Source organism: Neoarius graeffei, chromosome 13 (assembly GCF_027579695.1).
Source record: "Neoarius graeffei isolate fNeoGra1 chromosome 13, fNeoGra1.pri, whole genome shotgun sequence".
NCBI classification, from domain to species: domain Eukaryota; kingdom Metazoa; phylum Chordata; class Actinopteri; order Siluriformes; family Ariidae; genus Neoarius; species Neoarius graeffei.
In genome coordinates this window covers 74,884,064-74,899,750 of record NC_083581.1, presented here as the reverse complement: position 1 = coordinate 74,899,750, position 15,687 = coordinate 74,884,064, and the positions used below count along the sequence as shown (strand labels likewise).

General features: G+C 40.4%; 1 protein-coding gene across 3 annotated transcripts in view; it reads left to right on the top strand.

Annotated features, from left to right (window-relative positions):
- phip (pleckstrin homology domain interacting protein) overlaps nt 1-15,687 on the top strand; it is a 157,467-nt gene that overhangs the window by 133,396 nt on the left and 8,384 nt on the right. For all 3 annotated transcript variants that reach the window (XM_060938514.1, XM_060938513.1, XM_060938515.1), the window contains 7 exons: nt 726-846; nt 1,132-1,257; nt 4,454-4,526; nt 4,672-4,731; nt 8,643-8,798; nt 12,271-12,423; nt 12,571-12,761. In XM_060938514.1, the coding sequence (XP_060794497.1) occupies nt 726-846; nt 1,132-1,257; nt 4,454-4,526; nt 4,672-4,731; nt 8,643-8,798; nt 12,271-12,423; nt 12,571-12,761 (880 nt within the window). The remainder of the gene's footprint in view (nt 1-725; nt 847-1,131; nt 1,258-4,453; nt 4,527-4,671; nt 4,732-8,642; nt 8,799-12,270; nt 12,424-12,570; nt 12,762-15,687) is intronic.

The window sequence follows — 15,687 nt, the reverse complement described above, 5'->3', positions numbered from 1 at the left end:
AAACAATATGCTCGCTGAAATTATGGCAGGGAACGCCAGATTAAACATTAAAACTGCCTTCTGAGCACTGTATCTACAGGCTACCACCGAAAGAAGGAGGCTACCAGAAAGGCATCTCTACTCCGTACGATTTTACTTTCACTACGACATTACTTTGAACAGACTATCAAAAAATCGCAAGGTGATATGATAAAGTAAGGCACAGTTTACTTACAGTCGTTGTTTTTTGAAAAAACTATGCAATCGTTTTCTGCCTTTTCGGTTTGGCACCCTTCATCATGCCGTGTTGGGGTCCTGAACTCGGAGCTGTCCCCGATATGGCTGTCAAACTTGTTGTGGGTAACCATAGCAACCAAGCTCGAGCTCGCAACCTGTGCAGCTCAACCAACCGAATATCAGTCTTTGTTTTGTTTTATGTGAGTTGTTGCAACTATGTATGTACTGCTGTGCACCTCAGTAAACCGAATGGTAATTAGTCTTTTGATTTTTCCGTGAGGTTTGCCTTATGCAAAGAAAGACAGCATAGACGTTTTTTCCTCCCTATAAGTGGGGGGGACCGAACGAGGTGAATTTAAATCTGGGTGGGACGAATCCCCCCCGTCCCACCCTCTATCTGCGCCCGTGAGTACGACAGGTGCTCTTCTGTCATCAGTGGGTGTCATAAATATTGAATGCACATATTGATTGTGTCATTAAATCAGTTTGCCTGTCTGTTTGCATCTCAGATGTAGCAGCTCCATTTGCCGTGCCCGTGGACCTGCAGGCGTATCCCACATACTGCACTGTGGTGGCTTATGTCACAGACCTGAGTACAATCCGGACCAGACTGGAAAATCGCTTCTATAGGTCAGCACACACACACACACACACACACACACACACACACACACACACACACACACACACACATACTTGCTCATACAAAAAGACAGACACCTACCCAAATCCGTTATTAAATTACATCAGGATGTGTTCATCCTGCTGGGTTACACCACATACATTTAGCAGTTAAAGCCTCTGTGTTAACTGATAGCACTGTATCATAGGAAACATTTCACATTGTTCAGTGACATAGATAGTCATATGTATGATGAACTGTTGTGTATGTACTCATTTGTCCTATACTGGCAGGCGAATGTCCTCTCTCATGTGGGAGATTCGCTATATTGAACACAACGCACAGACGTTTAACGAGCCTGGAGCTTTCATCGTCAAAACAGCCAAATTTGTATCAGACCTCCTGCTGCAGTTTATTAAGTAAGTGATGCTTCACATCCTAAAAAGTCAGACTACAATAAAGGCCCTAAGCAAACGCGCAGTCTGTGTATCGCGTCTTACTATACAATACGACGACGTACCTCAAAATGTGATCAACAAACCAATGTAGGAAATATTTTGCAATATACAGTGGTGCTTGAAAGTCTGTGAACCCTTTAGAATTTTCTATATTTCTGCATAAATATGACCTAAAACATCATCAGATTTTCACACAAGTCCTAAAAGTAGATAAAGAGAACCCAGTTAAACAAATGAGACAAAATATTATACTTGGTCATTTATTTATTAAGGAAAATGATCCAATATTACATATCTGTGAGTGGCAAAAGTATGTGAACCTCTAGGATTAGCAGTTAATTTGAAGGTGAAATTAGAGTCAGGTGTTTTCAATCAATGGGATGACAATCAGGTGTGAGTGGGCACCCTGTTTTATTTAAAGAACAGGGATCTATCAAAGTCTGATCTTCACAACACATGTTTGTGGAAGTGTATCATGGCACGAACAAAGGAGATTTCTGAGGACCTCAGAAAAAGCGTTGTTGATGCTCATCAGGCTGGAAAAGGTTACAAAACCATCTCTAAAGAGTTTGGACTCCACCAATCCACAGTCAGACAGATTGTGTACAAATGGAGGAAATTCAAGACCATTGTTACCCTCCACAGGAGTGGCCGACCAACAAAGATCACTCCAAGAGCAAGGCGTGTAATAGTCAGCAAGGTCACAAAGGACCCCAGGGTAACTTCTAAGCAACTGAAGGCCTCTCTCACATTGGCTAATGTTAATGTTCATGAGTCCACCATCAGGAGAACACTGAACAACAATGGTGTGCATGGCAGGGCTGCAAGGAGAAAGTCACCGCTCTCCAAACAGAACATTGCTGCTCATCTGCAGTTTGCTAAAGATCACGTGGACAAGCCAGAAGGCTATTGGAAAAATGTTTTGTGGACGGATGAGACCAAAATAGAACTTTTTGGTTTAAATGAGAAGCGTTATGTTTGGAGAAAGGAAAACACTGCATTCCAGCATAAGAACCTTATCCCATCTGGGAAACATGGTGGTGGTAGTATCATGGTTTGGGCCTGTTTTGCTGCATCTGGGCCAGGACGGCTTGCCATCATTGATGGAACAATGAATTCTGAATTATACCAGCGAATTCTAAAGGAAAATGTCAGGACATCTGTCCATGAACTGAATCTCAAGAGGAGGTGGGTCATGCAGCAAGACAGTTCATGTGAGGAAACCCACCAACATCCCAGAGTTGAAGCTGTTCTGTACGGAGGAACGGGCTAAAATTCCTCCAAGCCGGTGTGCAGGACTGATCAACAGTTACCGCAAACGTTTAGTTGCAGTTATTGCTGCACAAGGGGGTCACACCAGATACTGAAAGCAAAGGTTCACATACTTTTGCCACTCACAGATATGTAATATTGGATCATTTTCCTCAATAAATAAATGACCAAGTATAATATTTTTGTCTCATTTGTTTAACTGGATTCTCTTTATCTACTTTTAGGACTTGTGTGAAAATCTGATGATGTTTTAGGTCATATTTATGCAGAAATATAGAAAATTCTAAAGGGTTCACAAACTTTCAAGCACCACTGTATTTTTGCACAGTATTGCTGGCTAACACTGTGGTTCCTGCTGGATTAAAATCTCTTGTAGAACCGCTCACATTAAACACCTCCTACGTTACCCCTTTTTGAGGAGAGATTATATGAATATGCAAATTAGCAAATATTCCCAACACTACATTCTGTATATTCCCCCAAAAAGCTTTATTCTAATCATATATATATATATGAATGACTCAACATTAACTTTTTAACCCACTCGTCTAGTCAGACAAGCAGCAAGATTTTTCACTTGTCCTGACCGTCACCTTTTTATTACTATATATTTACTAGTTCAGTGAAAGGAAAGTGATTAACAAAGTTTATCAAAAAGCAGGTATAGTTATGGTAATCATTACGCTTTAATGATTTATAATTTTTCAATAAAAGTCAAACTTTAACTGTAACAATAAACACAAACTATTCAGTGCCCCATTATGGTGTGTGCGTGCTGTTATAACCCATTACCTGATCTGCAGTTTTAAGAGTTAGACTCGCCCAAAATTCAAAGGTTCTGGAGGAAATCAAGTTAAATCTTGATTAATCCAGTTAAAGTTGAAGTATAAATTAATTTAAAGAAATTAAACCGAAAAAAGAAAACAAGATGGACATGATAAGGGGGACAGAATCACACTGTGAATGAAAACAAACCATAAGTGAGTTCGGCACGGTCATAAAATCCCCCTGAAATATTTTACGACATTTGTGGTGGTTAATGTGGATCATACAAAAAAAAAAAAAATAGAACAAATGTCCAAATGAAAGCAAGAGTCACCACAGATATTTATTTTACTGAGGTATTTGATAGCCATTGCTCTGATTTTGATGAATTCAAAGTTTAATAATCTGTAATTAGATATTATAACGTGTTTATTTTTACACCCGCACCTGCTGTACTCTGCTTCCCCGGAATTTCGTAAACAATAACACGGCTGGATCACTGAGGGCAATCGAACTAGTTTTGTTGGAACTTTATTGATGTAACTCTTGCATAAAAATGGTGATTTTCAACAAATCTTCAACTCATCCCGTCAGACAGGCAGATGTAGATTTGACTTGTCCAGACTAAACATTTGGTTGTCCTGGACAGTCGGACTACCATTAATGTCGAGCCCTGATATATAGGTAGGAGTGTCGGGACATCCCAAAATGTTTTATTTCTCTTATACCATCGGAATTTATTGACGCTAACCATGCCATATCGTGAGGCTTGAGTGCAATTTTACGATACAGGATATGTGCTTTGTTAAACACTGTACATTTGGTAACGACCTGCCAGCAAAACAGTGCGGTTGTATTTAAAAGAAAACCGAGTTCAATGATACTTTTATTTCACATAAAACCCTTTTCAGTGTTTAACACTGAAAAGGAGAAACAGTAAAAGATTCAGGAGAAAATTTTAACGTCTAATCAGCTGCTTTGTAATTCTTGAATACTGACAATACCTTCGATATGTGAGAAAAGTGTAATGTGAGATACAGTTGCGTTTTTGAGCCTGATTGAATGCATCTCAGTAAGTGCATCTAATTAGTCTTTTTTCTATTCTTTGTGCTTTTAATAGGGACCAAGGTTGCACTGACATTATTCCACTGTACAACAGTATGAAAAAGACAGCGTTCTCTGACTCAAGTGATGTAAGTACTCAATACCCATCCTCTCTCAAGCACATCTCTCAAGTTTGCTTTATGACAGGGGGTTATTAGATTAATAAGCAGGTGTCTCTTATGGTTTGTGGATTGCAATGCATTTATTAATTTATTGGTTTCCATGGAAATGCAGGATGAAGAAGAAGAGGATGAAGAGCCTGAAACTCCAGGAACATCTAAGCGCAATAATAAGGTAAGAGCTTCTCAGTGGGGAAGTTGCTTCTGTGTTTTCGGCTATTTTTGTCTGGAGGAATTGTTTGGCATAAATCTGTTCATAAATCACTGCCAGCGCTTCCGGACCTGTAGTTTCCAACAAACTCCATCATCCCCTCACTGAACACTGCGAGCTTGTGCAAAAGTTACAAAACACGGCTGACTGTGCAGCGTGAGAGAGCCTTACATTTGGAAACGGACAAGCAAACAGTGGTTGCTTAGCAACCAGTTATCCGTTGCTCTCAAACGCGTCCTTCCGGCTGCTTGAGGTCAGCGTTACGCATCATGCTCTGCAGCTCTGCAAAGAAATGCTGTTAGGAGGCCAGTTTGTGCAGGTGCATTTTATGAATGAACATTCTGAATTTTGATTGACATGATTTCCGAGCACTGACTCAGATCATGATAAGCAATTGTTCGAGTGGGAAATACTGTGTGTTTATGTCCGCTGCAGCTCATTAGCATGCACGAAACTCAGACCTGATGGTACATTATAAATAAAAACGTAATAAAACAGGGTGCCCACTCACACGTAAAAAAAAGTCATAATTTCTTAAAATTATGACTTACAGTGGTGCTTGAAAGTTTGTGAACCCCTTAGAATTTTCTATATTTCTGCATAAATATGACCTAAAACATCATCAGATTTCCACACAAGTCCTAAAAGTAGATAAAGAGAACCCAGTTAAACAAATAAGACAAAAATATTATACTTGGTCATTTATTTATTGAGGAAAATGATCCAATATTACATATCTGTGAGTGGCAAAAGTATGTGAACCTCTTGGATTAGCAGTTAATTTGAAGTTGAAATTAGAGTCAGGTGTTTTCAATCAATGGGATGACAATCAGGTGTGAGTGGGCACCCTGTTTTATTTAAAGAACAGGGATCTATCAAAGTCTGATCTTCACAACACGTTTGTGGAAGTGTATCATGGCACGAATAAAGGAGATTTCTGAGGACCTCAGAAAAAGCGTTGTTGATGCTCATCAGGCTGGAAAAGGTTACAAAACCATCTCTAAAGAGTTTGGACTCCACCAATCCACAGTCAGACAGATTGTGTAGAAATGGAGGAAATTCAAGACCATTGTTACTCTCCCCAGGAGTGGTCGACCAACAAAGATCACTCCAAGAGCAAGGCGTGTAATAGTCGGCGAGGTCACAAAGGACCCCAGGGTAACTTCTAAGCAACTGAAGGCCTCTCTCACATTGGCTAAATGTTAAATGTTCATGAGTCCACTATCAGAACACTGAACAACAATGTTTGCATGGTAGGGCTGCAAGGAGAAAGCCACTGCTCTCCAAAAAGAACATTGCTGCTTGTCTGCAGTTTACTAAAGATCACGTGGACAAGCCAGAAGGCTATTGGAAAAATGTTTTGTGGACGGATGAGACCAAAATAGAACTTTTTGGTTTAAATGAGAAGCGTTATGTTTGGAGAAAGGAAAACACTGCATTCCAGCATAAGAACCTTATCCCATCTGTGAAACATGGTGGTGGTAGTATCATGGTTTGGGCCTGTTTTGCTGCATCTGGGCCAGGACGGCTTGCCATCATTGACGGAACAATGAATTCTGAATTATACCAGCGAATTCTAAAGGAAAATGTCAGGACATCTGTCCATGAACTGAATCTCAAGAGAAGGTGGGTCATGCAGCAAGACAACGACCCTAAGCACACAAGTCGTTCTACCAAAGAATGGTTAACTGGGTTCTGTTTATCTACTTTTAGGACTTGTGTGAAAATCTGATGTTGTTTTAGGTCATATTTATGCAGAAATATAGAAAATTCTAAAGGGTTCACAAACTTTCAAGCGCCACTGTAATACCTCTGCAAAGTTGGTTTCATATTAGGTACCAGACATGTGTAACAAGTTTTGCTTTTGGTTTGAAACTTCTGAGAATTTCTACTGCTGTAATTAGATTCCATTACAGGCATTTAGCAGACACTCTTATCCAGAGTGATGTACAACAGGTGCAAAAGTCAGGTACAAGAAGTGCTGAACTTCTCGACAAGAAAGTTTTAGTGCCAAATGAACAAGTGACAGAATAGCACGTAGTGTAATAGTCTGTTGAAGCAAACATTTATCAAGAACAATTAGAGCATGCAAAAACTTCTTTTATATCCTGTTTCCTCACACTATTTTGCATGCAGTTGACAAGCCAAGTCAGTTTATTTGTATAGTGCTTTTAACAATTGACATTGTCACAAAGCAGCTTTACAGAAAAGTATAGATTTTAAACGTTACATTACTGGCATTTCAGAGATGTTCTTATCCAGAGCAACATACAGCATACCCAGAGCAGCCTGGGGAGTAGGTGTCTTGCTCAAGGGCACTTCAGCCATTCCTGCTGGTCCAGGGATTTGAACTAGTGACCTTTTGGTGCCAAAGCTGCTTCTCTAACCATTATGCCATGGCGTCCCCTAATGTATGAATTAATACAGTTAAGGCCCGGTCCCACTGCACTTATGGATGCAAAGAGGATGTGAAACGTAAAAAAATCTTTGCCATCCGTTGGAAAACGCTATGCATCCGTTGTGTACTCATTGCATACGTGCTTCATACGCTCTATCCATCGAGCATCCGTCCACTGTGATTTCATCCGCGCAAAAAGTTTTGAGCTGCACAAAACTTTTAGAACGGATGAACTTTCCGCCGTGTACGATGTAAATCCGCGACATATACGAGCAACAAACGTTCTATGTCCGTTATCATCCGTTAAACGTCTGCTGTATCCTCTCTGCATCCTCTGGGCATCCTCGTAACTCACATCCGCTGCAGCTGAAAATGGAAAGAGGGAGGAAAGATAAGGTACATGAAACGTCTATTCATCATTAGTAGCACGGAAATAGAAAGGATGTAAGCGTATGCATCTCGTATATAAAGTATTCAAAACGGACAAAGCGTTTATATCTGGGATGTATCTCGTATATTTAGGATGTCTGGAGTATGTCTAGAGTATGTAGAAGGACACCTAGCGCAGTGAACGGTCTGCATCCGATATACAGCCGCGCAACATCCCCTTTGTTTCCGTTAGGCGTACGTGATGCATCCCCTTCATCCGCTATGCATCCGCTCTTTCTGCTATGCGTCCGCTTCTCAGTTATCACCGGTAACCCCTTCGGAGCTGTCATCCACTTCCATCCGCTTTCATCCGCTAGGCTTCCTATGAACATGCGTTTAACATCCCCGCTATATACTACCCACGTCCGTTCTTTTCTGTCCTGTTTTCGCAAATTTTCGCCAATTTTGTCCATTTCTGGAGCGGATGAAAACGGATAGAGCCACCCCTGAAATTTTGCTCGTCCACTGTGTCCTTTTTGCATACGTTTTGTGTCCATCGGCCAGTGGGACCGGGCCTTTATTTCTAATGAGCAAGCCTGAGGTGACGGTGGGAAGGAAAAACTCCCTGAGATGACATGAAGAAGAAATGTTGAGAGGAACCAGACTCAAAATCAGACCCTTTCTCATTTGGGTGATAACAGATAGCGTGATTATAGATAATTCACTTCTATAACTGTCCTGTATGGTCACAAAGTGCAAAGTTTTAACATGAAGTCTATTTTGTTGCCGTTATCAGCTGTTCATTAACAGTGACTCGACCATAAAACTGTTCATGACAACTGCAGTCCTAAAGTTATCATGGCCATTGTACTCCTAAGCCTTCATAGCAAAACTGTTTGTATTAATTATTCAGAGCCATCTTCTCAGTGTATCTTTAGGTTGTCCATATGGGGCCATGTTCCACAGGAATAAAGCGATGACACAATTATTCTTTGTAAATCACCTGCAACAAGCCCACTATTGGAATGTGTGATTTTATCCAGTCAATTTAATTATGTTATAGATGATTGTATGAGTCTGGTGTTGTGTTGTCTTATGTTGTGCTCAGGGCAAGCAGAAGCCCATCCTGAGAAATCTGAGGAATAAACCTGCATCTGGAGACCCCCAGGCCTGGAGGGGGCGCTGCAGAGAGCTGCTGGACCTCATATTCCAGTGTGAGGACTCTGAGCCTTTCCGACAACCTGTGGATCTTGAAGAATACCCGGTAACACACACGCACACATGAACCCTGTACACAAGCCAAATTAATGTACTGTTATAGTAGATATAGTGCAGCTTTAGACATCCGAAACCATATTATTTGCACTGAAATGCCAGTGTCTCAGTGTCTCAATATTCAACAAAGTTGTCCTAGCACACCATTAATAATTATAAATTGTATGTTTAGAGTCTTTGTGGCGTCACACAGAAAGAAAAAAAAAATGATATGGACCACCAGTGAGGACGTAAAGGTGTCTCGTCTTACCTGTCAGTCATGTTACCAGTTTAGAAAGATCTCCATTTACACCAGCTTTCCAGGCTACGCGGCCATTAATGTTTTGGGGGCATGATTTTGTCAGAAATACCGAAGGCGAGGGCTTCATTAGTCTGAATTTCAAAATTTCACAACATCTACTTGTGCTAAATCACTCCTGTGGACTTCAGGACAGTCCAGAAAACTCTTCTAGCAGGAGAATACAAGTCTCTGATGGACGTATGCAAAGCAATTCAGATTACTGACACAATAACACAGGGCTTGACATTAAGGACTGCCCGATTGCCCGGAGCAAGTGAAATATGCATTCGGGCAAGTGGGATATGTCCCCGACATGCGCGACTGGGCAAGTTGGAATGAGCATATATTACAAAATAGCACCACAAAAATGAGGCTTTTTGATCTTTTATTTCAGTTCCTAAAAGCGTCCCTCCCTCACTACGTATCCGCCATTATGTCTTGGCTGTTTTCTTAGTCTCGGTTTCATTTACTGCTTTGCAAGTTATTTTATATCCCCCCGCTGGTGTAGTATGGGACGCGTACTGTTTATAGACCCCTTGCGCATGACATCACGCATCACGTGATAATTACAGCTGGGGTCAGACAGACACCGTCTTTCATGCGAGCAGCTTAATCTGTCTTCAATATGGTTCATTTCTGTGCTGTTTTTGCTTGTTCAAACAGAGAAATAGATAAAAGGCATTACGGTCTCCCTGCTATCAAGAAAATTGTTCACAAATAGAAGCAAATGCTTCAAGAACAACCAGGAAATGAGCGGTTAAAGAATACGAGGAGAGGCGCTCAGCCTGAAAACTCCAGAGAAATTCACGATTGTATTTAAAATGTATTTTACAAAAACGGGAAGTCGGAAGTGAGGATGGAAGAGTTTGCTTAAGAATCTCGGGGTTTTTTTTCTGCTCACATTCGAGTCAGCTCCTTCATGAAAGTGTTTGATTTTCTTAAAGGTGAAGCCGCTGCCTTATTCGACACAGAAAACCCAGATTGGTTTCAAACAACTCGGGCATAAAAAACTCAACAAGGAGAAACATGAGTGATAAATCCTGAAAGAACAGAACAGATTAAGAGCAGAGAGAGCTGGAGCTTTGTTTCTGTTATCAGAGGAACGCAATCCTGGGCAAAATATTTATATATCGTGGTTGGGGTTTTTTTTGTTACATCATCCACCTCTAGGTTTATTTAAAAAAAAAAAGCACTGCTTCATGACAGACACTGATTCAGTTACAGGTTGCCAGGTCTGTATAAAACACCCACATCCTACACACGAAACAATAATTTTAAACACAACTATTCTATGTTTTTTTTAAACTGTCATGATGCAGCGGTTTTTTTTATTGTTTTTTTTAAACCTAGAGGTAGATGATATAAAAAAAGAGATAAATATTCTCAAACACAGTACTGTTCAAAAGTCTTAGCACCCTTCATACAAACTTTGTTATATAGTTCTATGGACCCTTTTCAGTCACGTGACCTTCGTAAATGCGACCGCCATTTTGGACATGTAGTGGACTTCGGCTCAAATCGGTTCGAATGCGAGGAAGGCGACAAACATAAAAGAAAAAGGAGCGAGATGCAGAAAACTGTATTTACTAGTTTACTGTAATTATGATCTGGCAGCTATTTACACCGGATCCAGTGTAAATAGCTGCCGGAGCCAACGTCCGGCCGGGCCGCGAGGAAGCGCGCTCCGGAACCTCGGACATTGGCTCCGGCGGCTATTTACACTGGATCCGGTGTAAATAGCTGCCAGATCATAATTACAGTAAACTAGAATGGAATGTTAACAGCAATGTAATGCCTTTTCTGGCTAATTTTATTCGTCTTACCTCCAACAAAGTGGTCACTACACAAGCGTTGGTATGCCGCTATCCATCTTCTCCGTCGGTCAGCATCTACCGGGATCCGATAAAATGATAACCCTTGCCTTGTTTGTTGATGGTTACTACATCCAGGTGCACAACAACATAGTGGCATGATGGAAGTCTTGCTGAAAATAAACACTTTCTTTGCTGCCGTTCCTCAATGCTGGCTGTGGTAAACTACTGGTAGTACACGTCCAAAATGGCGGCCGCGTTTGTCGTGACGTCACGTGAAAAGGGTCCATATTATCGAGTAATGAACCTGCAGTCTGAGAGAGTTCTACACAAACACACTGAACTTTACAACAGCTGCATGCATGTGAAATGGAAATAAATCCACTCAGGCAGAAAAAAATATTTTGGATAAAATTGTTATTGTCCGTTACAAGTAAAAAGTAACCAATAACCAAACTTAATAATAAACTTGATCAATAACCAAACTTCAGCTCCATGTGTGATCTTCATTTTGTGTTGCAATTCACAACTATTCTATGGTTTTCCTAAAAAAAAAAAAAAATTGGTACTCGCAAAATAGGGGGAAAGTGGAAATTAACCCCCACTCACCCCCCAGGGCAAGTGGGTTTAAAAGTTAACGTTGAGCCCTGTAACAATATAAATAAATGAATATAATGTCATGTCTTTTGAATGGTGTAATTAATCCTGGTGTGAGTCGACATTATTTTGGATAGTGATAATTATTTGCCAGTCATTGACTTCATTTATTTATTTACTTACACACTACCGTTCAAAAGTTTGGGGTCACCCAGACAATTTTGTGTTTTCCATGAAAAGTCACACTTTTATTTACCACCATAAGTTGTAAAATGAATAGTAAATATAGTCAAGACATTTTTCTGGCCATTTTGAGCATTTAATCGACCCCACAAATGTGATGCTCCAGAAACTCAATCTGCTCAAAGGAAGGTCAGTTTTATAGCTTCTCTAAAGAGCTCAACTGTTTTCAGCTGTGCTAACATGATTGTACAAGGGTTTTCTAATCATCCATTAGCCTTCTGAGGCAACGAGCAAACACATTGTACCATTAGAACACTGGAGTGATAGTTGCTGGAAATGGGCCTCTATACACCTATGGAGATATTGCACCAAAAACCAGACATTTGCAGCTAGAATAGTCATTTACCACATTAGCAATGTATAGAGTGGATTTCTGATTAGTTTAAAGTGATCTTCGTTGAAAAGAACAGTGCTTTTCTTTCAATAATAAGGACATTTCAGAGTGACCCCAAACTTTTGAATGGTAGTGTACTTCCTTACTTAGCATTAAAACTTTATGAACTTTAGATACCAACCTTTTTCTTTGCTAGGATTACCTGGAAATTGTGGACACTCCTATGGACTTCGGGACAGTCCAGAAAACTCTCCTAGCAGGAGAATACGAGTCTCCGATGGATTTATGCAAAGATGTGCGACTCATATTTAGCAATTCCAAAGCCTACACACCCAGCAAGAAGTCCAGGGTATTTTTTTTACGAATACATATATCGTTTTACTGATTTTACTCCATAGTTCTCAAAAACAACGCAGTCCAATATGAAAGTGATGCAGCTTTTTACCTTAAAGGAAATAATGCAATATACTGTATATTTTGTGTGTCTTGCTTGTAGATCTACAGTATGAGTCTTCGCCTGTCTGCCCTGTTTGAAGAACATGTCAGCTCGATTGTAGATGATTTCAAAGCAGCTCAGAGCCGACAGACAGAGCGACAAACCCGACAGCGTCTGCACAGAGAGCGACCGACCAGACAGACCATGAAGAGGAGGAGAAGAAGCTCGTCCCCATCCAGCTCTGCCTCCAGGTGCACTGATTTACGGGAACATTGTGTCCTCAGTGATCGGTCTATTTGTTCGTTATTAAACTGAGCAACCTGTTCTTGTTTACATGCGCTGGGGTCCAAAAGTTTGAGAGCAGTGAAAATGCTTCTATTTTGCATGCTTTTCTAATTTAATACAACACTTTTCATTACAAATATTATTTTTTTCGTGGTGTGGTTTCCATCAAATCCTGCACTCTGATTGGCTGGCGAGCGGGTCCGTATCCTATGGTACTGACCCCAGTTACGGACCCCGGTTATGGACCTCTGGCGACTCGCTCGTTCACAACAAACATAGTCGTATTTTTTGTCAACATTTATCTTTTTTTAAGATTTATTTATAAGATTATCAAAAATCTTATAAATTTTTGCCAGCATTTCTCAGGAGAATAGCATTAATTTTACAGCATGGATAGCGATAACGACAGTGTTCACAGCGAAAGCGAGTTTTACTACCCTGAGGAAGAAGAAATAAAAGAAAACATTTCAGGAGAAAGCTAAAAACCTCTAACTTGCTAACGCCGAGCAAAAACATGGCTGAATCCTGAATGACTCCTATTTGTATAAATAGGGGACTACATAGGCGGCAAAATGTAGTTTTTTCCTGCCATGGAAGTGCACTTGTATACCGAGGAGGAAGCAATTTGCATTACAGCCGTGAATGAGGATTCAAAATGGCGGCTCGGCTCGGTTTTCCCTTTCGGACGCTCTCGTTTTCTGTTAGAATTTGTTAAAGAAAAAAATAAATATATTATTTACCAGCTTATGGTTGGTCCGTATGGTGAAATACCGTGACCTCGGCCTTGAATACTGACCTCGGCCCAGAGGGCCTCACTCAGTACTTTCAAGACCTCGGTCACGGTATTTCACCATACGGACCTCCCAGCTGGTAAATAACAAACATATATATATATATATATATCTCATCTCATTATCTGTAGCCGCTTTATCCTGTTCTACAGGGTCGCAGGCAAGCTGGAGCCTATCCCAGCTGACTACGGGCGAAAGGCGGGGTTCACCCTGGACAAGTCGCCAGGTCATCACAGGGCTGACACATAGACACAGACAACCATTCACACTCACATTCACACCTACGCTCAATTTAGAGTCACCAGTTAACCTAACCTGCATGTCTTTGGACTGTGGGGGAAACCGGAGCACCCGGAGGAAACCCACGCGGACACGGGGAGAACATGCAAACTCCACACAGAAAGGCCCTCGCCGGCCACGGAGCTCGAACCTGGACCTTCTTGCTGTGAGGCGACAGCGCTAACCACTACACCACTGTGCCGCCCGATATATATATATATATATATGTATATATATATATATATATATATATATATATATATATATATATATATATATATATATAAAATCACTGACCTCAAGCTGAGTGAAAAGGAAAATCTCTGAAATATTTACATGAATTTAGTTCTCTCTTAGCATTGGGTTTGTCTCCTTTTTGCTTTAATGACAGTGTGCACTCGAGCAGGCACAGACTCCACAAGTTGGCAAAATGTTATGATTCATTTTAGATCAAATCTGTTGGAGTGTCGTCTGAACTCATAATTAGGCATGAGGAAAACCTAACCTGTACAACGCAATTAATATGGTCAGTATCATAAATTTGCTTCAATTGACTGTGAATAGGGACCTAAATAGTATAGAATCTTGAATATTAAATCTTCAAGATATTGAAGATTTATTTTCTTTTTTTTAAAGCTAGACGGCCTTTCGATTTCATAAAATGGGTGAAATTTAGTTCCCTCTGAAATGTGGTCATTGTGATAGATGTTTATTTCTGTAATATCTCACAAAATATCAGGCCATTCTGTGGCTGGGAAGTTATTTAATTTGAGGCGATTAAAGCAAATAATGTGCATGAAATCGCTCGCTTCGCGCAGTCACGCAGACAGAGGAAGTCCGTGTGCGCATGCGCAGGTTTACCTTCTTCTTCTTCTTTTGGGTTTTACGGCAGCTGGCATCCACAGTGTTGCATTACTGCCATCTACAGGTTTCCCTTTGAGCGTGCACTGACAGTTCCATCATTCTGTCGCTAAACGAACAGCTGATCACACCGAGGTGCTCGCTGAGCGCCCATATTTATTAGTTTGGTCCTGCGTTTCCTTTCCTTCGTATAGAACATAACGTCTTTTCTTCTCACTTTCTTTCCGTTACTGTAGTCGGTCTTTCACGTTTCATTCACACACTCGCGTCCTCCATTTTTCTCTCCTGTTTCAAATTTGTATCCCACAATGCCTTGCGCAAACAGGGAAAGCCCACCACGTGATGCATGACGTAGTATCTTGTATTGGATCATGGTGAAGCAGGAAAAAATAGTGGAGAATTTAGCACCAGGTGGCCTTCAATTAATTAATTTTTCTATTTAAAAAAATCAATTAAATTGGAAGTCTGTGATTCAAGTTCAGTAGCTTTTAGTCCACAAAACAAAAATAATTGGGTGTCGGGAAAATTCTTTTTATAACCTACACTTGAAAAATCTGAAAGGCGGGCTACCTTTAAATAAATAAACCTGTTTATTTCCAACGTGAAATAAAAAAAAAATCCCAGATTTTCAGTGTGGTCTCAGACTTTTGAACTCCGCTGTAAGTGCAACAATAAAACACACTTTTTGACTTCAGTTTATTTCAGTGAGGTTGAAAAAAACGAAGTTGGGCTCTCAGTCTCGATGCAGCTTGCTTTTGTCATTATTAAAGAACTTCCAATTACTGAGATAGCTGAGTGAGAATGCAGAACAGTGTGCTGAAGAGAGATATGGGAAGCTACATGATTTGTTTCTTTTATGATATTATAATATAATGGGAACTCAAATAGTTGACTATTTGTGTCTATTACGGTTTCTGTTGTTTAACACATTGTTTCTCAAAGCGGGGGTTTGTGAAAAATA